Here is a 27080-nt window from a genome sequence, read left to right as displayed (position 1 = left end):
TGCAGCAGTCCCAGATCAGATGTACACACTGGAACTCTTTCCCATGTTGCTTGTCCGTGTTTATTGTGTTATGGTGTGTTGATACCTGTGCATTCCTGTATTATTCTTTTGTGTTACACATTTCGATGTTTTTTTCCCCCTTGCTACCTAGCCTGACCTGTCTCCCCAATGTGATGTTTGTGTATTGTATGTACGGTCGGCAAGGTCTGTCATCTCGGTTGTGGGCAAAAGACCTGCAACTGACAAATAAAGGCTATCTCATCTCAAACTTGGAGCCACTGACCTGAGGGTGATCAGGGTTATCTTGCTGCAGCATTTTGGATTAACTGAAGGATTTTCAGGGAGTTTTTAGGACTTCCTGATAATAATGAATTACAGTCATCCAGCCTGGAAGTAATAAATGCATGAACTAGTTTTTCAGCATCACTCTGAGACAGGATAATTCTAATTTTAGAGATGTTGCACAAATTGAAGAAAGCAGTCTTACATATTTGTTTAATATGTGCATTGAAGGACATGTCCTGGTCAAAAATGACTCAAAGGTTCCTCACAGTGTTACTGGAGGCCAAGGTAATGCCATCCAGAGTAAGAATCTGGTTAGATAACATATTTCTAACATTTTCAGGGCCAAGTACAGTAACCTCAGTTTGATCTAAATTAAGAAGCAGAAAGTTAGCGGCCATCCAGGTCTTTATGTCTTTAAGGCATTCCTGCAGTTTAACTAATTGGTGCGTGTTATCTGGCTTCATGGACAGATAGAGCTGGGTGTCATCTGCATAGCAGTGAAAATGTATGCTATGTCTTCTAATGATACTGCCTAAGGGAAGCATGTATAATGTAAACAGAATTGGTCCTAGTGAAAAAAAAAATCATTAAACATGTGACATCATCTGACGTGATCAGAGCCAATAAGAGATCAATATACCGTAGTTCCCCATTTAAATGAGCAGTCCAACAATTTGAAGACATTTGCGTGACAGCCTGCAGTCAGGTGTCCGTTACTCTGTTCTCCTGGGAGCTGCATGGCATCTCAGGTGGCCTCTGTCGACTGGACATGGACAGCAGGGTGACCTTTGACCTTGGGCCTGATGATAAAGATGACATATTCTTGACCAGAGAGTATGTTTTATCCTCAGAATCGCAGTGGCAGCACAAAGTGCTGTGTTGGCCTTTTGCCGGAACTCCGTGGACACGTAGTAGATAATGAACGGGACGATGCAGCTGTTGAAGGTGCTCACCGCCAAGCTCACCATGTACAGTGGGGCAAAAAAGTATTTAGTCAGCCACCGATTGTGCAAGTTCCCCCACTTAAAATGATGACAGAGGTCAGTAATTTGCACCAGAGGTACACTTCAACTGTGAGAGACAGAATGTGAAAAAAAAAAATCCATGAATCCACATGGTAGGATTTGTAAAGAATTTATTCGTAAATCAGGGTGGAAAATAAGTATTTGGTCAATAACAAAAATACAACTCAATACTTTGTAACATAACCTTTGTTGGCAATAACAGAGGTCAAACGTTTACTATAGGTCTTTACCAGGTTTGCACACACAGTAGCTGGTATTTTGGCCCATTCCTCCATGCAGATCTTCTCGAGAGCAGTGATGTTTTGGGGCTGTCGCCGAGCAACACGGACTTTCAACTCCCGCCACAGATTTTCTATGGGGTTGAGGTCTGGAGACTGGCTAGGCCACTCCAGGACTTTCAAATGCTTCTTACGGAGCCACTCCTTTGTTGCCCAGGCGGTGTGTTTTGGATCATTGTCATGTTGGAAGACCCAGCCTCGTTTCATCTTCAAAGTTCTCACTGATGGAAGGAGGTTTTGGCTCAAAATCTCACCATACATGGCCCCATTCATTCTGTCCTTAACACGGATCAGTCGTCCTGTCCCCTTGGCAGAAAAACAGCCCCATAGCATGATGTTTCCACCCCCATGCTTCACAGTAGGTATGGTGTTCTTGGGATGCAACTCAGTATTCTTCGTCCTCCAAACACGACGAGTTGAGTTTATACCAAAAAGTTCTACTTTGGTTTCATCTGACCACATGACATTCTCCCAATCCTCTGCTGTATCATCCATGTGCTCTGTGGCAAACTTCAGACGGGCCTGGACATGCACTGGCTTCAGCAGCGGAACACGTCTGGCACTGCGGGATTTGATTCCCTGCCGTTGTAGTGTGTTACTGATGGTGACCTTTGTTACTTTGGTCCCAGCTCTCTGCAGGTCATTCACCAGGTCCCCCCGTGTGGTTCTGGGATCTTTGCTCACCGTTCTCATGATCATTTTGACCCCACGGGATGAGATCTTGCATGGAGCCCCAGATCGAGGGAGATTATCAGTGGTCTTGTATGTCTTCCATTTTCTGATGATTGCTCCCACAGTTGATTTTTTCACACCAAGCTGCTTGCCTATTGTAGATTCACTCTTCCCAGTCTGGTGCAGGTCTACAATACTTTTCCTGGTGTCCTTTGAAAGCTCTTTGGTCTTGGCCATGGCGGAGTTTGGAGTCTGACTGTTTGAGGCTGTGGACAGGTGTCTTTTATACAAATGATGAGTTCAAACAGGTGCCATTCATACAGGTAACGAGTGGGGGACAGAAAAGCTTCTTACAGAAGACGTTACAGGTCTGTGAGAGCCAGAGATTTTCCTTGTTTGAGGTGACCAAATACTTATTTTCCACCCTGATTTACGAATAAATTCTTTACAAATCCTACCATGTGGATTCATGGATTTTTTTTTTTCACATTCTGTCTCTCACAGTTGAAGTGTACCTCTGGTGCAAATTACTGACCTCTGTCATCATTTTAAGTGGGGGAACTTGCACAATCGGTGGCTGACTAAATACTTTTTTGCTCCACTGTAGGGCATGTAGAGGTCCTCTCCATCTCCGTCCAGTGAGCTGTCAGCATAGGTGAGGAAGAGGAGGATGTTGCTCGGCAGCAGAAACACGATGAAGACCAGCAGCACCAGTACCGTCACCCGGATGGCGTGACCGTAGAATTTTCCCCCGGCCAGCAAGGTTGCCAACACAGTGCTGTGGCAGTACAGGACGATGGCTAAGGGTAGCAGGAAGCAGGTGGCGAACAGGGTGGCGAAATACGACAAGAAGTAGTTCTCATGCTCATCCTCTGGAAGCGCATCGTGGCAAGTGGTGATCTGCAGCGTGCTGACTTCGTAGGTCTGCCGTGACAGCAGCAGTGGCAGCATGGCAACCAGAACCACTGTCCACACCACCAGTGACATACACAGAGACACCTGCTGGCTGCGCAGAGTCCTGGCGCGAAATGGGTGGACCAAAGCGATGTATCGGTCCAGGGACACAAAGGCCAGACACCACATGGAGCCGTACATGTTGCCGTAAAAGATCGCCATGACAAAGCGGCAGAAGGGCTCGCCGAGCTCCCAGTTGTTCCCCCGGAAGTGGTAGACGATCCGAAATGGCAACGCCATGAGTAGCAGGCAGTCGGCCACCGTCAGATTGATGAGCAGCGTGATGGACGGCAGCTGTTTGGTCCGGAACACCAGAACCCAGAGAGCCAGCAAGTTGGAGGGCAGACCGACCACAAAGGCGAACAGGTAGAGGATGGGCAGGTACAGGTTGGTGGCTGGAGCCTGGATCTCCTTCAGCTGCTTTTCCTTCAGAGTTGTCCCATTACAGGTAGGCCTGAGCCGGAAGGTCCGCAGACCTGCGGGGACACGACACACATCAGAGCGTAACAGGTCTCCCCTTAACCCGCTAAAACTGATGGGAGTGCCCGCACTCCCATTGGTTTTAGGTCAAACTTTAACCATTTAACCACTGGCTCAATTGCAAAATTCCAACTGTTCCTGAAAGCAGCAACTCTGCGCTTGCATTGCAAGTCGCAACATCCAAATCTTGGCAAATAACACAGAAAACAACAAAAACAAAACAATTTTAAAAAGATGGTAAAAAGAACTCAAGAACCCAGATGACTGATAAAATGTCTACAGCTCCATCACACTCACTCACTCTCTCTTCTCTCAGCCAACCTCTGTCTTTGCAGGGTTGCCTGAGGGTACCGTAATGACTCCAACTTTACTGAAAAAGCGAAGAGTCGCTGCTATGAGTCAGTTGTCTGTGAAGCTTCTCAGTCATCCAGGTCATCGTAGTCAAAGGAGCTTGCAAAGAAAAGCGTCTGGACTTCTTTAAGTTACTTGAAGATGTTTCACCTCTCATCCGAGAAGCTTCCCCACTCCTGCTCCAAAGCCTAACCTGTCGCTGCCATCGGACAGGTGTTTTTTTTTTTTTAAATATCTGTAACTCAATTGAAAGAATTCCAGCTGTTCCTGAAAGCAGCGACTCTTCGCTTTTTCAGTAAAGTTGGAGTCATTACGGTACCCTCAGGCAACCCTGCAAAGACAGAGGTTGGCTGAGAGAAGAGAGAGTGAGTGAGTGTGATGGAGCTGTAGACATTTTATCAGTCATCTGGGTTCTTGAGTTCTTTTTACCATCTTTTTAAAATTGTTTTGTTTTTGTTGTTTTCTGTGTTATTTGCCAAGATTTGGATGTTGCGACTTGCAATGCAAGCGCAGAGTTGCTGCTTTCAGGAACAGTTGGAATTTTGCAATTGAGCCAGTGGTTAAATGGTTAAAGTTTGACCTAAAACCAATGGGAGTGCCCGCACTCCCATCAGTTTTAGCGGGTTAAGGGGAGACCTGTTACGCTCTGATGTGTGTCGTGTCCCTGCAGGTCTGCGGACCTTCCGGCTCAGGCCTACCTGTAATGGGACAACTCTGAAGGAAAAGCAGCTGAAGGAGATCCAGGCTCCAGCCACCAACCTGTACCTGCCCATCCTCTACCTGTTCGCCTTTGTGGTCGGTCTGCCCTCCAACTTGCTGGCTCTCTGGGTTCTGGTGTTCCGGACCAAACAGCTGCCGTCCACCACGCTGCTCATCAATCTGACGGTGGCCGACTGCCTGCTACTCATGGCTTTGCCATTTCGGATTGTCTACCACTTCCGGGGGAACAACTGGGAGCTCGGCGAGCCCTTCTGCCGCTTTGTCATGGCGATCTTTTACGGCAACATGTACGGCTCCATGTGGTGTCTGGCCTTTGTGTCCCTGGACCTATCATGCGAAGGTATGCATGATAAGGTGGGGCCAGGTTTCACAATGAACACACCCGAAACTCTGGCTGATTGGGACCCACACCCAGTTTCACACCTTGGCTCAGGCGATTAGAGGATCATCAGGGGGTCCTTTTGTCCCCCTGTGGGGGGATACTCCCACTAGGTTTATATCTGGGACTCTCCACCATTTGACCTTAGAACTGAAGAAGCTTCTCGGATGAGAGGTGAAACGTCTTCAAGTAACTTAAAGAAGTCCAGACGCTTTTCTTTCCAAGCTCCTTTGAGTATGAGTCAGTTGTGGCTAAAAGCTAAACTTCCTGTGTTGGGTCCCTGAGTTTGTCTGACTTGCTGAGTTGTTGTTTATACTTTGGGAAACTTCATGATCAGCCTGAATCATCTACGGCAACTTCGCCCAGCGTGGCTGGGCACCAGTATCAGATTTTCTGTTTGTGCTCAAAGATTTAACGATGTTACACAGAAAGGTCATGTCGCTCCTGCGAGAACCATCATCACTGAACGGTGGCATACTGCCCAAGTTCATTCCAAGATGGCTGCCGAGTGCCAAGACCTCTTTTAAAAAGACTTTTTGGAGCTTGTCGTGTCCTGTTAGCTGCACTTCCTGCTTCCTTTGAGATAAAACTGGACAGCTAACAGAGTGCTCTGTGTTTCTGTTCAGCAGGAACTTCCTTCTCTCTGCAGACCTCTGTATCTCACCTGTCTGTTAAAGACCCACTTTACTTTGGATGAACGCTAACCTTTTACATCCCAAATGGTGAGCTGTGGGATTTTGTTATTACAGTGTACAAAGACACAAAAAGTTATGAGTGAACTGTGTTGGTACTTTACATGCACATTCATTTTCCATAAAGGTTTCCACAAAGCTTCAGTCAAGGGGAAGTGGATGTGTTTGCACAGAGAGGGCTAGTGAGGGGGGGTTGTTGATGCCTTGTGATCAGCAGTCCAGACAACCCACCGTCACAGAGAAACCAGAGGGGTGTGACCACAAACAAAGTTCAGGACAGCTTCCAGCTACTCAAACCAATCAGAGATGTTGTCAGATGAAATCTATAAAAACCATAAAACTCTAACAGTAATTAATGTTAAACCACGATTTGAATGGATGATTTTGTGTCTGAGCGCGCTCAGTGCTGCTGTTTATTTCTAATGTTTATTTCCACATTAGAGCTGTAAGACTTTAAACTGGATCCATGGGAACGTTAAAGCTTCCTGTCCCACAGGCTGATGAAGGAGACCTGGAGATCAGGTCAGAGTAAAGTCAATGTGATTGGTTGAACAGGTGTTCAGGTGTGTTCTGTGTTTCCAGAGACTCATCACCAAAATAGAACCGTGTTCTGCATCAGCACATGATCACATGCAGGTTCAGACAGACTATAATTGATCTTGGACAAGCCTGTAACTTCAGAGACATTTACAATATGATTATTGATTAATGATTGTTGGATGTATCCTTCGTGGCCCAGTGTATCCCAGAATTGATAGCGCGGCCCAGCCAATTCCAGTTTTCCTGTTTTTCAGCTTAGTTTTAATATTACTCTTATTACTCTTTCTGGGTCACAAAATAAACTTTTAACATATTTCCAGGCGAGAATGTAGCTGTGTAAACTTCAAATATCTGCTCGGTTTATCAAGATATCACATATTTGTAAAAGTGCTCCGATGTTTTCTGAGACGTCTGTTACCCACCCGCTCCATAGGGCACATCGTTTTCAGACCCCTGCAGTCTTTGGCTACTCAGGTTAAACATGATATGATATACAAGTCACTCAGATGACTTAAAAATGTTATTGTTTGACTTTTTTCAGTGTTTTATTTGTTCCTGAGTAAATCGGTTTGGCTGAGATTAAAGTTATAGTTTTCACACAGCTGAATAAACGTCAAACAGAAAACTGATATCACAGAAGACCTTACTCCAGTGTCCTGTTATATCTTAGCTAGCAAGGAGCAGACGGCTGAGTTTATTAAACTCCTCCGAGGCAGTGGTGCCGTAAACCTAGACTGTCCCATTTCACAGCCGCTCACTTTCGGCGCTCTCGATGTTCGGAGGACCCGGCCCACGTAGACCGTGAAGGCTGGGTCCTCAGGAGGATGTGGCCTCGGAATTGGGGCACAGCTTGTGTCTGTAAAAAGTAATTATTTAAATAAAGTTTACATTGATTGAACAGAGGCGGTGGTTTACGACACCAACTATGCCATCTATAATCCAGTTTTGAGTTCCCTCCCCAGACGCCTTAACGCCCACTCACATCCTGGGCCATCTGACCTCAGGAATTCGCATGATAAGGTGGGGCCAGGTTTCACAATGAACACACCCGAAACTCTGGCTGATTGGGACCCACACCCAGTTTCACACCTTGGCTCAGGCGATTAGAGGATCATCAGGAGGTCCTTTTGTCCCTCTGTGGGAGGTTACTCCCACTAGGTTTAAATCTGGGACTCCCCACCATTTGACCTTAGAACTGAAGAAGCTTCTCGGATGAGAGGTGAAACGTCTTCAAGTAACTTAAAGAAGTCCAGACGCTTTTCTTTGCAAGCTCCTTTGACTACGATGACCTGGATGACTGAGAACCTTCACAGACATTGATTGGTATTGGTATTACACACATATACAGCCGGTCCTAACTGAAGGTCATTTAATAAACACAGCAGGTGTCTCTCCATGTCTGATGACCTCCCCTGGGGATCAATAAAGTATTCTAATTCAGTTTAATTTGAGAGGTTTGATTAAACATGTGAATTTTATAAAAGTGTCTTCAAATGCACACAAAGTATTTTCAGACTTTTAAGTTTGTACATGTTTTTTCTCTGCTGTCTAAAGTGTCAGTAAATGATCGACCCTGAGGAGGAGGCACTGCTTCCCTCTGTAAACACTGTGCATCCTCACTCTGTTTAAATGCCCTCAGGTTCAGAAAGCTGCCAGTAAAAACTGTCAGCCTGCCTACGCGTTCACGGGAAGAAGAGAAGAAGACTCATGGATGGCCATAAAAGGACATTCATCTGTGGGGTGAGGAAGAAGAGGAGAGACGCTACAGACGAACGCCAGCAGGCAGACGAAGAGCAGGAGAGTCCCAGTGAGCCCCCTCATTGTTTTTCTTCTTCTTCTTCACTGAGTCACAGCTGCAGCAGATGTTTTTCAGCTCACCTCAGACTAGTACTGACAGTACTCTCTCCCAGTATCAGCGGTACTGGTAGTATTGGTAGTAATGCTGTCAGCAGTAGTCCCGTCTGTGGTCTGAGGCGTTCTGTCTGATCTCAGAGCTGCTGTGCTGTCCCCTCCCCTGGTGATGCAATCCAAGTGTGTGTCTGTGTCTGGTATGTGTGCCTCTGTGAGGACCCGTGCGTGTCTTCCTCTTCTCACTTCAGGCTAGCTGGTTTTGTTTGTAGACTTTTAAAAACTGTTATGTCCTCAGAAGTATAGAAGTCCTGACGTACCTGCTTCCTACTACCTCCCCGCCATCCTCTCCACAACCCACACCCAATCAGAGCTCAGCGGGGCAAGCTGCGTTTCTACTCTGAAGCATTTTCCACTTTTACTGCGAAAAGAAAAAATACATTAAAAAACTGAAACAAGAAACTCTGAAAACTGAAAATCAAAAACAAAACTGAATAAACAACAAAACCTGTAAAACATGATGAGGCTTACCTGCACTGCTCTCACCTGGCCTCACACTGACGTCACACTCAGACGTGCAGCTCTGCTTCAGTCCTCAGAAACTAACTAGTGAGAAACTATCTCCATCTTCCCGAGCGGTTAGCAGCTGATAAGCAGACTTCCCGTCTGTGGCTGATGCAGAAGTTTAGGGCGTTGTTCATGTCTGATGCTCCACACGAGCTCAGGCTCAGATGGCCTCTGTGTGCCCTGCAGAGCACAGCAGGAACATCTGGAAGGAATCATAAAGCAGGAGCTTGAAGAAAATTAAAAATTCAGAGCAAGAAGAAAAGACGACAACACTGCACAAAATAAAACCTGAGAAGGGTCAAAGGTCACCTGCAAAAGAGCAAACTGGACTTTAGCTGCTCTGAAAGGAATCAGTGGCTCTCAGGTCACTAAAACAACCTCATGTACTGCATTTACATGCACAGGTAAGAGTTTATACAGGAGTGAGATATTTCAGGACGACTGATCTCATCACAAACACTCATGACGCTTCAGCAGGTCTGCTCCAAAGCAGGGCACCAGCAGCGCCACCTGTCTGATTTACCTGAAGCCACACACACACCTGTGAGCTGCTGTCGGTCAGACTGAGCCCACCTGCATGTACTGACGGTGTCCAGCAGGGGGCTCAGTCTGACCGCCTGCTGCTGCTCATTCACGTTGCACTGTTACAGGGTCATTCTTACTATTCGGTGCCATTTGAGTCCTAATGACATAATATGGTATATTTAGTGTAAAACTTGTCTAATGCTTATTTCTAAACCATTTTCTCGTATGTTTAACCCCCCTCTACCATAGAACACATTGATATATACACAGGATAAATACATTAAAAGTAAATTACTTTTATTTTAGCACAAGTCACTAAAGTACTATGTCCCCAGTCATGCTTGCTCGACTTCAGTTACAAATATAACTTAAAAAAAAAATAAAATCTAGATTTTTCATCATTTCTGGATTGGCTTATTTCTAATGTTCCTCATCAAATGTTCTTTTTTATTATTAATGCATGTTTAATACTTAAAATCTTTAAAAAATGTTGTGTCCCTGAATCAACTGTCACCCCTGTTACTCTGATAAGAATTCCATAGAACACATCACCTGATTATTCTTTTAGTCACATGACACTCCCAGATGTAACATATTTTGGAGGGAAAACTTTCAAGAAGAAGACGAGTAAGTACCACTCTTTAATCAACCCTTTTTTCAATGTTTTAGCAAGATTTTGTAATGTGGCAAAGCATAACACGTCCAACCTGTTACGCTTATTAATAGTGGAAACAATTTTTTTTTTGTAATTTTTATAATATGGCTAATAAACATGTTAAAAATGGTTCTTAGTGGTCACCATGTACTAGCTTGTTGTTCATCATACTAGTAGTAATGGCTAAGTTTAGCATAAAATCTCCCCCCTGTTACCGTCACCCCTGTTATTGCTATGTACTGTAACAGGGGGGGACACATGGTAACAGGGGTGACGTAAGATGATAGAAGTTTAGTGTTTAGGGTTATTTATACAAGTGTGTATTGGTAATTATTATTAACCTGTATATATATACACTTTTAGAAGATTTTGAATAGTATACATTTTTCAGGGAATGGCACCAATGTCTGCTGCGGAGAAGCAGCGGCGCTACCGAGCACGTCGTGATGCTGACCCTGAGAGAAGACAGATATATCTCAATAAAGAGAAAGAGAAGTGGAGAAAGGACAGAGAGGAAGGGAAAAAAAAGAAAGTGGCAGATCTCAGTGAACGACAGAAGAGAGCACAGAGAAAGCAGTGGCGAGAAAGGAAAAGAAAGCACCCTGTTACCTCCTGTCTTTGTGATTGGCACAAAGACTGTGAATGCTATGGCCTGAAGGAGATAAGCCTTAGTCAAGAGGCAAGTCCACATTGCACTGAGGGACCAACCCGGTCTGAGAACATCACAAAAGATCATATTGGTCAGTGGTGCATTATCAACTACGATGGTGAACCCTACCCAGGAATCATTCTGGAGGTTGAAGAGGATGTTAAAGTGAAATGCATGCACAAGAACGGGACCAACAAGTTCCACTGGCCAAGTCCACGTGAGGACATAACCTGGTATAGGGATGACCAGGTTGTGTGTCTGATGAAAGAACCAACACCTTTGAATAAGAGGTCAGTTCAGCTGGAGAGGAAAGTGTGGGATTTCCTTGAAAAAAACTGGAGTTGCTGGTCTGTTGCATAGGTAAAATGTGTGAGAAAAATGTTCATTATGTTGGGTGTACAGTGAAAATTTGCTTGTTTAATGTGGACATGTATCTACCTGTGTTGGTTGGACGGGCATGGTGAAGGTGTTCAAAGTTTCTTTAAGGTGGTATTTTTTGTCACTGATGTTATGTCCACCCTGTTACCTCCTGTCCACCCTGTTACCTGTGTGTTTCTTTTGTTAATTAAATCAAATCAACAAACATAATGCATGTCTCTTTGGTTATTGGGAGGGAATGAATCAGCAAAATTAAGTTACTTAAAAATGGAGCCAATTTTTTTTTTATATTCCCTTTGAATCTAAAAACAATCTTTTGAAATTACACTGTGTCTTAAAACTGAACCTGTCTTCTTTCAATATAATGCTTGTTTAAAATACTTCCTTGAAATTTCCTTGCAGATTTTAAAAAGGGACATTGTAGCTTTTAGAAAATGTAAATATTACTATAACTGTGTATTCAAAACAGTTATTAATAGAAAATTGAATGTCCTGTAACAGGGTGGACATTTGGCACGTCATGGGTAAAGACTTTGATTTTAAAAAATATTATAATATAATATCCTTAGCTGGACCAATACATTTTTCTTATAGGTTGAAAATCCCTCTTTTAGATGAAATGTTAAAATAATTCAAAATTTTGTATTTTTTGATGAAGAGTGATCACACTGAAATGGCACCGAATAGTAGGAATGACCCTACAGCTGACATCCACAACCTGTCGGTGATCAATAAGCGATCGATATCGTCGTCGTTGTTACTATTAGCTCCGCCTCTCTGCAGCTATCGCGACAGCTGATCCAAATCTCAGCTACAAAACATGAAGCCCGGGCCCCTCAGTGTGCGCCTGCGCAGTTCTCGCTGATCGGAGAGACGGAGACGGGGCTCGATCCTCCGCAGCGCGCAGCTTTCACCGGCGACAAACCGGAAAAAACACCGAGCACGAGCCAAATCCTCTCACGAGCATTTCATCGAACCTCTGGGGGAGCGCGGCGAGCGGGAGCCCGCCGGTGTGTCTGCTTGCACCTGGCGGCAGACGGCGGAGGCTCAGTCACTGTTAACGGAACCGCAGGCGGCTGCAGTCCGCTGAAAACGAGCTATTCTGCCCCGATCTCCGAGCTACCATCCGGGCTCCAACCAGCGCAAGGCTCCGGGATGCAAACACCAGATATTGGCCTGCTGCTGATGCTCCGACCTTCCAGATGTCCGAGCTGCACCTTCCAGCCTGAACCCAGAGATTAACGAACACGAGCTCACATCTGGAGACAAAGGATCATCTGGAGGACAAAAGAGGAATAACACATCGTCCTCTGGAGAGCCAACCGGGAAACAGCATCCGGAGGATTAATGTAAACAAAGAGACCAACATCTGGAGGACAGACTCTCAGTGACAGGTGAGAGTCCGCGTCTCGTTCACGGTGATAAATGACAAATCCACAGTGCTGAGGACTTCCTGTTTCCTAAAGCAGAGGAAGCTCCCAAGCCGTTGCTGCTGCCCGGCTCATAAACTTTGTTTCTCTTTCTCACAGTTTGGATGTGACCAGGAGACGCTGTGAGGATGCGGACCCGTCTCCCCCTCCCACCGGTCCTGGTCCTGGTCCCGGTCCTGGTCCTGGTCCCGGTCCCGGTGCAGGCTCGCTCTGTGTCAGCAGGGCGCTCTGACACAAACATGGTGGTGGAGGAGTCTGTGAGCGCTACAGTGAATGCGACGGTGCTGGACGGGCGAGGAAACGCCATCCATGTGATTAGCAGCGATGACGGGAAGTATGGACAGAACTCCCCCAAGGTCGACACCAGGGGTGTGATCGTCGCACCTGCACCGCATCACGGAGGTATCTGAGCACACACACCTGTCACCTGCAGTGTCAGTAAAATGAATGCTGAGTGGACGTTTCCACATACTTCTGGTCAGAGTCAGCCCTCATTTGGTTATGTTTTGTAGGAAAATACATGGAAACACAGTAAATGAGGCAAAAACTTCATGTACTTTTGTAACGAGTTTGAAAGTGAATATTTGGTGTGAGCAGCTTCATCCTTCAGCTCTCTGAGCAGGATCTTCAGGAGAGGTTCTTCAAGGACATTCAAAGCTCTCTGGATGTTTCTGCCTTGTTGTGTCCTCTGTCAAGATGACCCCACAATGCTTCAGTGAAGTTTACAGTGATGCTGAGCTCCAGGCTATGGGGAGGCCCATCCATGACCGATACTGTTCATGGCACTTTTCATAATTCATGAGTTTATCAAAAATCTCCAACACCACTGACTGACCTGCAGCTGAAACCATGACCTCCACCGTGCCTCACAGATGGCTGCAGACAGTGGGAACACCTCCTGATCTCCTCGTACACACTGACCATGATGTGGATCCATCTGTCCAGCAGACCTGTTCCTCTGGTCTTCAGTCCAGTTCTCGTCATTTTCCCGTTTCCCTTCATTAAGAACGTCTTCCTGACAGCTGTCCATCACTGAGACATTTCTGATGAGGCTTCAGTGAACAGTCGACGATTGGCTGAAGGTCCAGATCATCTCTGAGCTCTCTGTTATTTTTTATAGACTAATAATATAATTTAAATCAGGTTCTTTGATCAAATGGGAGGACCAGCTGATCGAACACGAGCCGTGTTTTGTAGCTGGCTGTTATCAGAAGTTCATCCATTCATTGGATGTGGGTGTTCTGCCTCCACGGTGGAATAATTGTACAGCACACATTTTGGATTTTGGAGGCTTTCAAGCGTAAGGACTCTGTGCGACTGAGGCATGGTGGTGGTAGCTTCATGGTCTGGGCTGTCAGTGGTTCAGGTACAGGAGGAACACCTCAATATTCTCATCAACAGCTACTCGGTCGAAGCTTGGACACAGTTGGGTGTTCCAATAGGACGATGATCCCAGGCACACGTTTGGATAAAGAAGGCTAACGTTCAGCTTCTTAAGGGGGAGTGTAAGTGCACTTGGTTCTCAGCCACAAAGGTGGAGGGCAGACTCTGAGTTTGGCAGGGGTTCCTGGCTCAAGGAGTTCGGTCACTACAGGGGAACAGGAGATTGACAGAAGGAGTAATGTGGTGTGATGTGGATGCTGTACTGGTCTAAGGTGGTGCAGACTGAACTGGGTGTGAAGGTATAGCTGTTTAGTTACCTCCCAGTGTATTAGGGCAGGCCTCCCAGTGTATTAGGGCAGGGCGATATCGCTAAAAATGTTTATCGCAATATATATTTGAAAATTTGCGATAACTATATAACTGATGATATAATCGACGCGAGACAGAATACTTTACAACTCTGCAACCTTATTAGTGCAAAAAAAACCCATCCATGTATTTTACTTAAACAAGCAGCTGTTTTTATATAGAAATGTTATATAGAAATGTAACAGTGCAAATACAAATTCCTTGCTGACAGTTTAACCAAAAGGCACTTCCAGTGGAAACGGGCCGACATATCCTCAGCATAACCATGTAGAATATCCACAAAACTTAAGAAGAGGTTATACACACACAATACGGGAATATTATGTTGAAGCACAGTACGTATCACTCCGCGAGGCTCCTGCCTACGATAGCTGTAATGCTCCGACAAGCCGAGCGGTGCGGCTACGTAGCTTAGCAAAGTCGTACTAAAACATTTTTGAGCGCCGTGTACATAAAATCAGTTCGGTAATAACAACGGCCCGCTAGCATGCTCTACCAAAAATAGTGCTTTGCTGTGTATCTGATGGACGAAAGCTAAACCTGTTCCACACCACGGAAGTTGCAGCATTTTTACAAACAAATTATGGTTCATCTGTTTCATTCAACGATCCACTTTCGCTCTTCTCATTCTCCGCTAACATTTCATTTTCTGCCTAACATTACATCGGTATTACCGTGAATGGTATGATATGGCCCAGTCCAACAGTGTATGTCCCTACCCCCACCTGTCACCACCAGGCGTGAGTAGCGACCAAAATGCAGATATCAGAGATACAACAGCTTCCTCTGAAGGCTGTGTGCGCTTGAAGACAGGTGAGGAGTTTTCAGGTGCTGCTTGTCCACGCTGACAGGAAGCAATTTAAAAACACCCTCATTCAGCTGAACACAGGAAAAGAGGCCAAATGTAAAGGTAGCTCAGAGCCTCGGTATGAGCAATGCATCAAAGCTGTTCAGGAGAGAAAGAGAAAAGGTGGATGTGGCCTAACCCACTGATGGAGGATCCTGGAAGTTACTCTGATTATCTCTTTGTTTCAGAAAAAGTTGTGAGTTTAAGAGAAGCTGATTTGTTGTTTTCTTTGCCGTCAGAGTAATCAGCCAAATTCAGCGACACACACCAACATTCACTGTCAACAAAAACACACACACACACCATCCACTCCATCAGCTGCTCCCATGAACACTAGGAAGCAGCTGATGAAGTGGATTGTGCGTGTGTGTGTGTGTGTGTGTGCGTGCGTGTGCATGCATGTGTGTGTATGTGCACGTGTGTGTGAGACACTGCAGAGGTTTTCTGGCTGCTGAAGGTCGGAGAGTCTCTGCTCCGAAGTGTCAGATTACAGTCAGATGGTCCAAGGACACTGCAGCTGCTGGATGGAGCGCCAACACAGACACAGACTCACACACACAGACCTTCATGTCACTATAACTGTGACCAATCAGACGTGTAACAAAGTAAAATAACTGAGTTCAGTGTTTTTCCAGCTCAAACCACAGCAGCAGCTGAATGCAGCCGTTCCACAATAAAGACAATAACACAGTAGGGCTGGGCTATATCATACCGTTCACGGTAACACCGGTGTAATGTTGGGCAACGATAAGAAAATGAAATATCGCGATAGAATATGGGTAAAACGCGCATGCGCAGTGCCTTTGTTTACATACGCACATGACGGTGACGCAGAATGAGAAGAGTGAAAGCGATCATTGAATGAAACGGATGAAGCAGAACTGGTTTGTAAAAATGCTGCAACTTCAGTGGTGTGGAACTGGTTTAGCTTTCATCCCTCAGATACACAACAAAGCACTATTTTTGGTAGCACATGCTAGCAGGCCGTCGTTATTACCGTGTTTGGAAAATACGGCACACTTAAAATTAATCCTTTGATTTTTCTGAAAATCTACAGTGTCCCTTATAATCCCGTGTGCCTTATGTATGAATTCTGGTTGTGTTTACTGACCTCGAAATGATTTTATGTACATGGCGCTCGAAAATCTGTCGCACCGCTTGATGGATTGTTGGAGCATTACGGCTATCGTAGGCAGGAGCCTGGCGAAGTGATACATACTGTGCTTCAACATAATATTACTGTATTGTGTGTGTGTATAACCTCTTTTTAAGTTTTGTGGATATTCTACATGGTTATGCTGAGGATATGTCGGCCGGTTTCCACTGGAAATGCCTTTTGGTTAAACTGTCAGCAAGGAATTTGCATTTGCACTGTTAAATTTTTATATAACTTTAATGCACTTAAAAAAGCTGCTTGTGTAAGTGAAAATATATTGATTTTTTGGGGGGGTTTTTGCACTAATAAAGTTGAGGAGTTGTAAAGTATTTTGTCTCGTGTCAATTATATTGTCAGTTATATCGTTATCGCAAATTTTCGAATGTATATCGTGATAAATATTTTTGGTCATATCGCCCTGCTCTATAACACAGAGAAAAGCATGTTGGAGCACCTGCTAGTGAAACCTGAGCTGAGTTCAAAGTTCACGGTACAGCTGCTGCACATCTCCTTGGTTCTGTTAAAATCAATGAGGTACTATAAGTGCTACAAAATGTCATCTTCTTGTCTGTCCATGTGTGTAAAGTCTGGTCAGCTGATTTAAACCAGCCTATAGCGTGCTCTGTCCCACGAGGACTGGACTCACACAGGTGGGCTGTCAGCTGACTCCCATGATCCTCTGCAGCAGGCCGACTTTCAGATTCACTCCTTTGAGGAGTTTCATGACATTCGATTCACATAATCAACTCCCAGAAAATAAAAATAACTGAAAACCTTGGGAAAACCTCAAAAAGTCTGAAGTTGACCCAGCGGGGGTGGGGCACCACACGTGGGTCTGAGCCTACAGATCGGCTGATTTTTGTTGTTTTCATTATAGAGAACGATCAGCTTCACATGAACATCTGAAGTGATTGACCCGTAATGTGTCGACATGCCTGTTTTGGGGTTTCATGTGTTTTAACTGATGACACGCGGATCAGCAGCCAGCTTTGTTCTTGTTATTATTGTTTATGTATTGATTAATCTGAAGTCTCAGTGTTTTTATTGATCATCGTTGTTTGATCTGGGAAAATTCACTCGATTAAAGATGAGTTATTGATCGAATGTTGAGCAGCTCACCTTTGAGTCGTTTTAGTTACACTTCATTAAACTGACTTTGGTTTCCTCTCAGTGGTCGACCGGCAAGGATGCGACCCAAACACTCACTTCCTGGTCCCGCCCCGCAGTGTCCACTGGGTGGCGCTGATGCAGAGAGGTAACTGCACCTTTAAGGAGAAGATCTTGAAGGCAGCTGCGTACAACGCCACGGCCGTCCTCATCTACAACAACTCCCCAGAGTACACCGTCAAGATGGGACATGAAGGTCAGAGCGCTCACCGCACGAGCCAATCAGAGATGAGCGTTCACACACACAAGCATATTACTCATCTGAACAGGTGAAACGTTTACCTGAGTGTTTGCTTCACACTGCAAAGATGGACGTATTCTCCACCCTCTGGTTTGTGAAGCACCTCCACATTTAGTCGTGTGTGCAGAGCTATGAGCTAAAGCTAGCTAGCTTTGTTAAACTGGCGTAGCTGCAGACAGAGCAGGGAAGTATCAAAGTATTTGTACTTCCTCACCAGTGTTGGTCAAGTTACTTGAAAAAAGTAATCAGTAACTAATTACTGATTACTCCCCCCAAAAAGTAATCCCGTTACTTTACTGATTACTTATTTTCAAAAGTAATTAATTACTTAGTTACTTTTTAAAAACACGATTTACAACCTGAAGAGGTGATAAAGCGATAGATCTTTCAGCCCAATTCTACTTTTTCTACATAATCCATCATACAAAATGTAATCAAATGGAAAAGTCTCTTTTTTTAACTTGTTTTATCAGTTTTAATCTTTTAACTTTATGCATCAAGCAAAACATTTAATTATATGCAACATTCTCTGACTTGAATAAATTAGTTTAACATTTAAACCTATTTTCTACACATTCCAGCTCATAAAATAAAATATTTTTTGTGTTTTCACTCACTCTTTCAAACAGATGCAAGTAAAACACAGCAGAAAATAAATAAAGTCAAAGACTCAGCGGTCCTGTTGCTCTATTTTCACCTGTAAAGCAGGAGCAGGGTAGGCGGAGGGTTACCCTGGTGTAGGTGTGCCGCGGTCAGTGGAAGAATCCGCGCGAGTGTCTCTGTGAGTTTCCCATCACGTTGTAGCTACTCGGTGCTTGTTTGGAAGTTTAGGGTTTTTTTTCGCTGTAAAAAGAAGTTTTCTTCCCACGCACAGCGGACACTAATGTTTTTGTCACTTTTTATGGAATCAAACTCAAAGTAAGGTCAGTACTTCCACACTTTAAACGCTGCACGTTCATACTCTCTCCCGCACTCGATATATTATCCATTGTTGATCTGCACACAGCTGCTGTCACCAACGTCGCACTTGCTTACGTCACTGTCATGAGACATTCTCGCAAAAAAAATCACGGTTTTAGTAACGCAGTAACGCAGCGTTCCTACGGGAAAGTAACAGTAATCTAATTACCGATTTTGCAATAGTAATCCCTTACTTTACTCGTTACTTGAAAAAAGTAATCAGATTACAGTAACGCGTTACTTGTAACGCGTTACTGCCCATCTCTGTTCCTCACTGTACTTCTGCATATCTGTGCTTTACTTGAGTATTTATTTTTCAGATAACTTTTGACTTCTACTTCCTTCAAACTAAATGTTTCTATCACATCAACAAACATCAGCACACAAACTGTTTGTGTGCAGTTTGACTCATAATGTGTTGCAGCTGCAGATTTCACAGGAAGAGCTAACTTCACTCAGGGAAGAAAGACAGGAGAAGAAGAAGAGAGCTTAGAGTTAAAGGGAAGGATGCTCACTTACAGCTCTATATGATGGGATGTTATATTTCTGTCTTTTGTCCTGCAAAACAAACTGAGCTGACGTGTGAGTCAGAGGCTGCATGAAACTTTTCTGCAGTTTGGTGAATGACAAACGGCTTAGTTGGTGAATTTACAGTAAAGCTCCGTGTTGGACGGCACACAGTGGATGTGGTGATCAGAGTTAGCTTACATGAGTTTTAGCAGAGATGAAGCTAAGCTGATGATGCTTAGATTCAGTCATTAAATCCCACCATCATGCTAACTTTGTATAAACTGTGTACTGTTGGTGTGGGGACTGAAGCATTGGGTTACATCCTGTTCAGTTGTGTACATCCACAAAGAGCTGCAGCAGCAGGTCAGCTGGTCACAGCCTGGACATGATTATTGAGCCAGGCGTAGAGGCAAAGTAAAAGTATTTGAGTACAGAGCTCGTACACTTTCACTTTGACTTCAACTTTTATCAGAGTATTTTGTAACACCAGTATCAGTACTTGTACTTCAGTACAGAATCGCCATACTTTTGGCTACAGAGACCAAAGAGCGGCAAAGCTTTAACGACTTACTGTGGTCCCCCTGGTGGACGTTAGAGGAACTGCAGGCTTTGGTGCTGGAGTGATGGCTTCACTTATCTGGAGCTGGTTGGTGTTGGCGTAGCCCTCCGCCCCCTCATCAGAGCGCGGCCATGTCTGCGTGTAAAAAAGACGCCATGGCGGCAACAAGGACGCTGGTGTCCAGGTGTCAGGGCGCCTACAGCGATATCAGCGAAACAAAATTTCTGCTGTTTGAGTTCATAGCTCAAGCTCGTGTGCCACAATGTGATGGCATGCTGGGGTCACTGATCCTAGCATATTGATTTATTGGTCGCAGGATGGACTCACATCAGAGTGTTTCTGTTCATTAAAGTCTGACACTGGTTTGTGCTGCAGCATCGTCCCTCAGAGATGTTCAGGTAAGTGACGACTGCCGGGCGGGGGGTGGAGTCGATGTTCAGTCTAAATATAGATCAACGTGTCATTCGAGGCTGAGGTCACTGTGACCTCACACTCTGTGTGTGGGACAGAGCGAGGTGATGATGGGGAGAAACATCAGCACGAAGAGATCAACAGACAAAGAAACAAATTACAAAGCTGATGTCCAATTAGAGTTTCAGAAAACACAAACAGGAAGTACTCCATGTTAAGAACAGATTATTTATCTCGATTGTTGGGTGGTGTAAAAATAAATTAGACCCAACCGTGCTGGTCACGTGTGCACTGAGCTGATCGGCGTGATGCGTGCTGCCTTCTGAACGTCCTGGTCTTTTGTATGAGCTTAGATTTCAGCTGGTCTGAGATCAGGGTTTACAGTGTTATGTTGGGCTGATTCGATAATCTGACCTGGAGTCTGGGTTTAACAAACATCGAGCAGTTTTTAACAGAAGAACTGCGACGCCATGTTTAAATGATCTGAAGCGTCTGAGCAGAGACCGTCACCAGAGTAACTGCTGTGTTTAAGCGCTCATGATACACATGCTTTTGTTTTTGCAAACACTTTTAAACTTGTAATGTGTGGTCAACCCATTAAAGCCAGTATACCCAGTACACTTTACTGTATGACTGTTAACACGGCGTCCCCGTCCCTGCTGCCACCCTGTTTCTGATTCTGTTTGCAGGCACGGGTGACATCGTGGCGGTGATGATCACAGAGGCATACGGTAAAGAGATCCTGGCCCACCTTGAGCGGAACATGACGGTTCTGGTCTCCGTGGTCGTTGGTCAGCGCGGGCCCACCAAGAACATCAACCGAGGCTCGCTGGTCTTCGTCTCCATCTCCTTCATCATCCTCATGATCATTTCGTCAGCTTGGCTCATCTTTCACTTCATCCAGAAGATCCGCTACACGAGCACTCGCGACCGCAGCCAGGTAACACGTTAGCCGCGGGCTGATGCTACATTCAGGTACCAGAGTCTGTGATATCCGCTGATGTGAGTGTTGTCCTCCTCCTCCTGTGAAGACTCTGAGCTTCCAGGATTTCTGCTCCTGAGCGGAGAGAGAAGCACTGTCTGATAAACAGTCTGTCGGGCTCTTCAGCAATCGATCGCCCTGATCTCACTCAGTCCAGCTGGAGAAACCTTCTTCAGACACTTCCTGTTGTCACTTTGAGATCCTTCCTTCACCTCATCAGTATTTCCTGCGATGATCAATCAGCCCTCTGAAGGGTTAACTTTCTTCTTTACTGTATTTCTGTACCAGCTGACCGCCCCTCTTCTCATGTTCTGCTCCCCCGATGTTCTCCTGGGACTTTTGTTCATATAGTTTGATTCGTTTTCCACCTCCAACATGGCCCTGCCTGCCATGTTGGTGTTTCCAAACCCGAGCCGTGTTTGTTTGGAGACCAGCAGTTTCCTTCACGGTGTGCTTCATGAAAGCATTCTTCATTTGACACACATTTACAGCTGTTACTCAGATGTTCTTCTTTTTTGGTGTTTCCTGCCTCATCTTTCACTGGCCCTTTGAAGAACAAAGGGCCAGTGAAAGTCAGTCTTTCTGTAGAAGAGCAGACTCTGAGTCCAGGTAGCTTCAGAAGAACACATTTGCTCAGAGGTTCACTGACTGACTTGGTAAAGATGAAGTTTGTTTAGTCGTGTGACTCTGATCAGAACACATTTCACAAAGAATCAAAACCCAAATCCTGGAAATGTTTGTGACTCTAACACTCTGTCCTCTCACTCTGTCAGCATCGTCTTGGAGATGCAGCGAAGAAAGCCATCGGAAAGCTGAAGACGAGGACGGTGAAAAAAGGAGACAAGGTGAGCACATGTGTTGGCTGTTTCTCCTTCACATGTGATGTAGGACCCGTGAATGAGGTTCCGAAACCCAGAAGGTTAAATTTACGTGAGCTTTCAGGCAGCGAGTGACTGCCTCTGCAGAGCTGTAATACATGGAAAGAGAGCTGATGGAGCAGAACTGTCTGAAAAAGGTTTTTGCTCGATGAAGTTTCCACCTCACTCGTTCATAGACAATGAGCTCAGCGTCTGGATCCTTCACATCCTCGTTCTTTGAATGCAGCATGTGACCATCTGGTTTCCTCACAGCCGTTTGGTTAACGTGTCGCTGACGTTCAGATGAAAGAGCAATGATGTTGTTCAGAGGAGAAACATAAATCAGAAAGACTTCTAACTGCGAGCCACTATCACAGAGGTAGGGAACGTTAGTCCTCGAGAGCGGGTGTCCTGCAGGTTTTAGATCTCACCCTGGGTCAGCACACCTGAATCACATGATTAGTTCATTACCAGGCCTCTGGAGAACTTCAACACATGTTGAGGAGGTCATTTAGTCATTTAAGCCAGCTGTGTTGGATCAATGACACATCTAAAACCTGCAGGAAACAGCCCTCGAGGCCTGGAGTTCCCCACCCCTGCACTATCAGAACCAGCAGAGACAACATCACAGCAAAGCTCTGACCTGTTTCCTGTGTGTGTGTGTGTGTGTGTGTAGGACACAGAGTCAAACCACTGTGCAGTGTGTATCGAAGTGTACCAGCTGAACGATGTGGTTCGAATCCTGCCCTGCAAGTGAGTCTGACCTTGTTGCTGCAGGCTCTCCAGTCTCAGACCAGTCTGGCTCTGTAATTAAAAGTGTTTTATGAACTCTTCCTCGTTCTGTCTGCTATGTCTAATGTCGTGCTGATAACACGTAGCGTGATGTTTTTTGATAACACGCCTGTGTCTTTGCAGACACGTCTTTCATAAAGCGTGCGTGGACCCCTGGCTGAAGGAGCACTGCACCTGCCCCATGTGCAAACTGAACATCCTCAAAGCTCTCGGCATCACGGTGAGTCCTCGCTGACACATGGGCATGTTTGACACACAAAGACAGAGACACCCAGATGTGTTGTAATCCAAACCAGCGTTCACACCAGGCTGACGTGCCCTCACCGTACACCAAGCTTGGCTAACGTGAGAAACTGGGTCTGTTGCGGATGGTTGCAGCTGAACTCGGTATTATTTCGATGTCTTTCTGCTGATAGGGTAGATTTTACAGTGAGGTAACAGAAATGTGAGTTAGGTAAAGAGACCAACATTTCCTCACTGTTTGCATTTATGTGCATTTTTCTATTAAATGTTAAAGACTTTTAACTTTACCCACGTTTTGCTTGTAGTTGAATGACTTTGTCTGCATTTCTGAGCTCTTTGTCTTGTTCACGGAGACAGTTCTGGGCTTGAACATTAAGGTCAATGTCTGAGGTGGAAATGTGAAGGATAGCAGATGTGTGATCGTCACTGTTTCATCACTGAGAAAGTTTTTCTCCAAAGAGAGTTAATGTCTCCTGACGTGTGGACAGTTCTCCTCTCTAGGACAAAAAAATAAAAACAGCACCAGTCTTCAGCATTGCTGATTTTTAGATTTGACATTTTGAACACCTGCCAGTTTGTCCCGTTCCAGCCCCCGACTCTACAAACACACCTGCATGATCACGTTCCTCCCTGCAGTCCTTTCACTGAGTGCATTGCTGCCAGCTCCTCCCAGTCTTGAGCTCTTTGGTTATCCCTCACGTGGGCGGCGTCACAGACATCGCAGCTCTCGTCCAGAGCTAGCGTCCGCTTTATTTTTCAGCTGGAGCTCCAGATCTCCTGCAGTGTCATCAGTCCACCTGAAGAGGCACGATCTAAAATGCTTCTTTTTAACATGACAGAGTCCACCGAACGCTCTTTGATAAACTCTGAGAATAACCTGTTGTTCTTTTAAGAAAAGATAAAGCTGGTCCAGACTGCTCCATGTGAAGCTGCAGTTTTGGTAGCAAAGGTTCAGTTTTCCATTCCTGCTTTGCTTCGATTAAGTTCTTGTGATTCACTGCGTTGAACCAATATTCAGACTGTAGCAATCTGCTGTCTGCACACAGCATTACTTCACTGAATACCTACTGTCTCATCAAAAACTCTAAATTCATCTTTGTAGGCTGACAAATATCGTGCGCATTTACAGTAAAGCTGTATTCATGAGCAAACGTAAATATTTTTATTGTAAAAAGCACATTGCTTTTAAAAGCATCAAAGTTGTGATGCTTTGTCCAATAAAACTGCAAAAAACAGTAAGCCTTTCTCTAACTGAAATGGGACAAACTGCATATGTGCACGTTTATTTATCCCACTCATCAGCTACAACAGGAAGTCAGGAGAGTCGAAATGACATTTGGATTGAAGAAGAGCAACGTGGTTTTGTTTTTTTGTTTTTTATCCTTTTAGGGGTATTTGAGAGTGTACAATAGCTTTTCCAACCAGCCCATGTGTGTTTTGTGGGCTTTGAGAATGCGTTTGACCGCATCTCTTGCTACACTCTGTGATGTTGTTTCAGGAATTTGGGGTATCCGGCTTGTTATTACAGGCCACTAAGTCCCTGTACAACCGTAGCAAGACTTTGGTTTGCACTGTCAATTATAACTCAGACTTGTTAAGTATCTGAAGTGTAAAGAAGGAGATGATGGATGGATGATGGATGGATGGTAGAACACTGGAATTCGTGCATTTGTCTGTTTTAGTTTGATCAATTATAGGAAATATTCTTGCTTAAATATGTATTTAGACACAGAACTTTTCCCTTTGTTAAGCCCTGGAAATAAAAGTGCAGGCTGCATCAATGATGCAACGCAGTGTTTCTGAAGAAGAAAATTTCCATCTATAAGACATCAGGTGTGTCTGAATTATACCTGGGAGTGACTGCCTCTGTCTGTCCTCAGACCAGTGTTCCCTGTGTGGACAGCGTTGTGTTGGATGTGGATCGCCTCGGTGCCAGTCAGGCACCTGGCAACCAGAGGGCGCCCCTTAGTGACAGCAACCAGCCATCCATCAGCCTGGAGCCACTCAGCCCCACCCATTCTGAGGCCACGCCCAGAACACCTGCCGATATCACTATCGCCGTGACCAGTAAGTGACACGACAACATCTGTAATTCACTGTCACTGCAAATAAATGTTCTAGGCAAGTAAAAGACAACTTCATGTGGATGTAGAGCAACAAGTTTACAGTGCAACTGAGCAACGTTATCCAGCAACCAAAGTAAAACTGAAAAGTAAAGAGTTATGCGTCTGCATCTGCTGCTGAGTGAATTAACTCTGATGGACGTTCTTCTGTCCTTCCAGGCGGCGGTCGCTTCTTCAGCAGGAACTCCATGTCTCCTCGCAGCGTCGTCTGTGAGATGGAGCTTCCGGATATACAGGCTTCGCTCGACCTCTACGATGACAACAAGTCCTGAGACTGGTTGTCATGGTTACTGCCCTCCAGCAACAACACCATTCCAGTTGCTGAGAGATGTAGGACATTTTATGGACACAGGAAGTCTTCATATAGTGTTTCCTGTTTCAGGGGCGTGCGGGCGGGGGGGGGCGTTGAATCTGATCTTTAACCATCATTTATTCTACCAGATTTTCTACAAACTGAACACATCCGGGTCTGAATCTGGGTCTCGATCCTGGTCTGGATCCCACTCTTGAATTAGAGATTCTCGTGTTTGTTTGTTTTTTCCTAGTAGAGGGAAACTAGAAGACGTGGAAGCAAACAAATCAGCCTGAACTGAACCAGAGCACCTGAATCCAGACTTCCTGCCCACGTCTCTGTGTTCAGGCATAGCTCTGGCTGACTGATGGTGACATCATTAACAGGCTCCTGAACCCTGTAAAGACCTGGACCTGGACCACAACTTTTTCTTGTTTGTAAGTGCTGAATGAGATCTGTAGTCCTCTGTGTCCCTGGACAGAACAAGAGCCAGATGAAATTCTGGACCCGGATCTGGACCTGAACACTAGACCTGGACCCTAAACAATCATGTGGACTTTAATAGTGTTAACTATTAACTCCCTGTAGCAAAAAAATAATTAAAGAAAAATTTAATAATGATCCAGTTTGTCTGTAGATCAAGCGATGTTATATTAAAGGACTGATCCACCACTTCAGGAAACCTCCCAGTGGGTGTGGCGTTCCTCAGGAAACCGTTCTGGGTCTTCTGTCCTCAGATTTAAAGAACAACGCAGCATTTTCAGAAACCTCACGTTCCCGTCTCAGAGATGGGTAAAGATGAGGAATTTAATTCAATCCAACCTATGATGTTAGCATAGTTTAGCACAGAGGCTGAAGCCGAGGGGAAACTGTTAGCCTGCTGTAGACCGTGACAGACTAAATCTAACGTGGACACCGAACACTTCTAAGAAGTTGGAGGTTTTCATTATTTTTCAACTATAATGTGATGCACATACTGTTTAGTCACTATTAATACGGGTACATCAGTCATCCTGATCAACAGTAAGCAGGCTGCTGAGCTGCTAACTAATACTAACAAATGCTGATCATTGCTAACATGTCTGTACAGTAAAGACTGGGGGTCCTGAAGTGAGGGACTGCTCCGTTAATGTGTATTAAACAGCTTCTGAATTACTCATTCTGTTATTCTAACAATAATAATAATCAGTATATAAACAGCATAATACAATCTGTAACCTGACTGATCGATCAGTATTATCTCTGAAGTGACCTGAAGTCCTGCAGGACGCTCAGCTGCTAACTGTCTCTCTGTCTTTGTCTCTTTGTTTCATGGTGGTGGTGATGAAGAAGGACGTGGCGCTTTTAGTTCACTGTGTCTGTACTGCCTCAGCATTAAATGTCATCAAAGTGTCTTCAACATGCAAAGTTTCTGTTTCTTTGTGGCCAACTGAGCCAACCTGAAGAACCTGCCAAAAAGAGTAATCTGCATCAGAGATGGGGTGTATATAAAAAGAGCCGTGCTACTGGTCAGATAATGTCATTAAAGGATAGCCGGAGGGTTAAAAATGCTCCAACAGCACAAACACGGTCCAGATGTCCGGTTTGGGGCCTAAAATTAGCAGAGTTTAACCATCCACCTGTCACTCAACAAGGCCACGCCCCTAATATTGCCTTATTACAATTTAAACAGGTGAGTTCTAAAAACATACGAAAATGTACGCAGACAGCTACATAATGAAAGGACGTGATCGCATGTTAATCAGAATCAATACTTTATT

At 44.9% G+C, this 27080-nt stretch overlaps 2 protein-coding genes across 2 annotated transcripts; one reads left to right on the top strand and one right to left on the bottom strand.

Annotated features, from left to right (window-relative positions):
- Positions 1-858: 858 nt before the first annotated feature.
- LOC113032730 (proteinase-activated receptor 4) lies at positions 859-9143 on the bottom strand. The gene is given in 5 exon segments (XM_026185799.1): positions 859-1161; positions 1164-1257; positions 2868-3690; positions 8086-8645; positions 8756-9143. Coding segments are annotated over 4 exon segments (1203 nt in total). The 5' UTR covers positions 8198-8645; positions 8756-9143; the 3' UTR covers positions 859-987.
- A 2685-nt stretch (positions 9144-11828) lies between these two features.
- On the top strand, positions 11829-26721 carry rnf130 (ring finger protein 130). Its single transcript, XM_026185786.1, has 10 exons — positions 11829-12392; positions 12528-12830; positions 17355-17546; positions 20721-20971; positions 21787-21858; positions 22547-22623; positions 22786-22882; positions 24786-24972; positions 25188-25358; positions 25574-26721. Exons 2-9 carry the CDS (start codon positions 12557-12559, stop codon positions 25298-25300), a joined length of 1263 nt encoding a protein of 420 aa, XP_026041571.1. The 5' UTR covers positions 11829-12392; positions 12528-12556; the 3' UTR covers positions 25301-25358; positions 25574-26721.
- Positions 26722-27080: the final 359 nt, after the last annotated feature.

The sequence above is a fragment of the Astatotilapia calliptera genome, chromosome 2, assembly GCF_900246225.1.
Source record: "Astatotilapia calliptera chromosome 2, fAstCal1.2, whole genome shotgun sequence".
In the NCBI taxonomy this organism is placed as follows: domain Eukaryota; kingdom Metazoa; phylum Chordata; class Actinopteri; order Cichliformes; family Cichlidae; genus Astatotilapia; species Astatotilapia calliptera.
The sequence above is the reverse complement of the archived record's forward strand: the minus strand, read 5'-3'. Positions and strand labels throughout refer to the sequence as shown.

What these genes read in the sequence shown, in the direction of transcription:
- rnf130 (XM_026185786.1), top strand. Translation starts at nt 12,557, where the DNA reads ATGCGGACCCGTCTCCCCCTCCCACCGGTCCTGGTCCTGGTCCCGGTC. An exon ending in CGTCAAGATGGGACATGAAG is followed by an intron (nt 17,547 to 20,720) that starts GTCAGAGCGCTC and finishes TTCTGTTTGCAG; the next exon opens with GCACGGGTGACATCGTGGCG. An exon ending in CGGTGAAAAAAGGAGACAAG is followed by an intron (nt 21,859 to 22,546) that starts GTGAGCACATGT and finishes GTGTGTGTGTAG; the next exon opens with GACACAGAGTCAAACCACTG.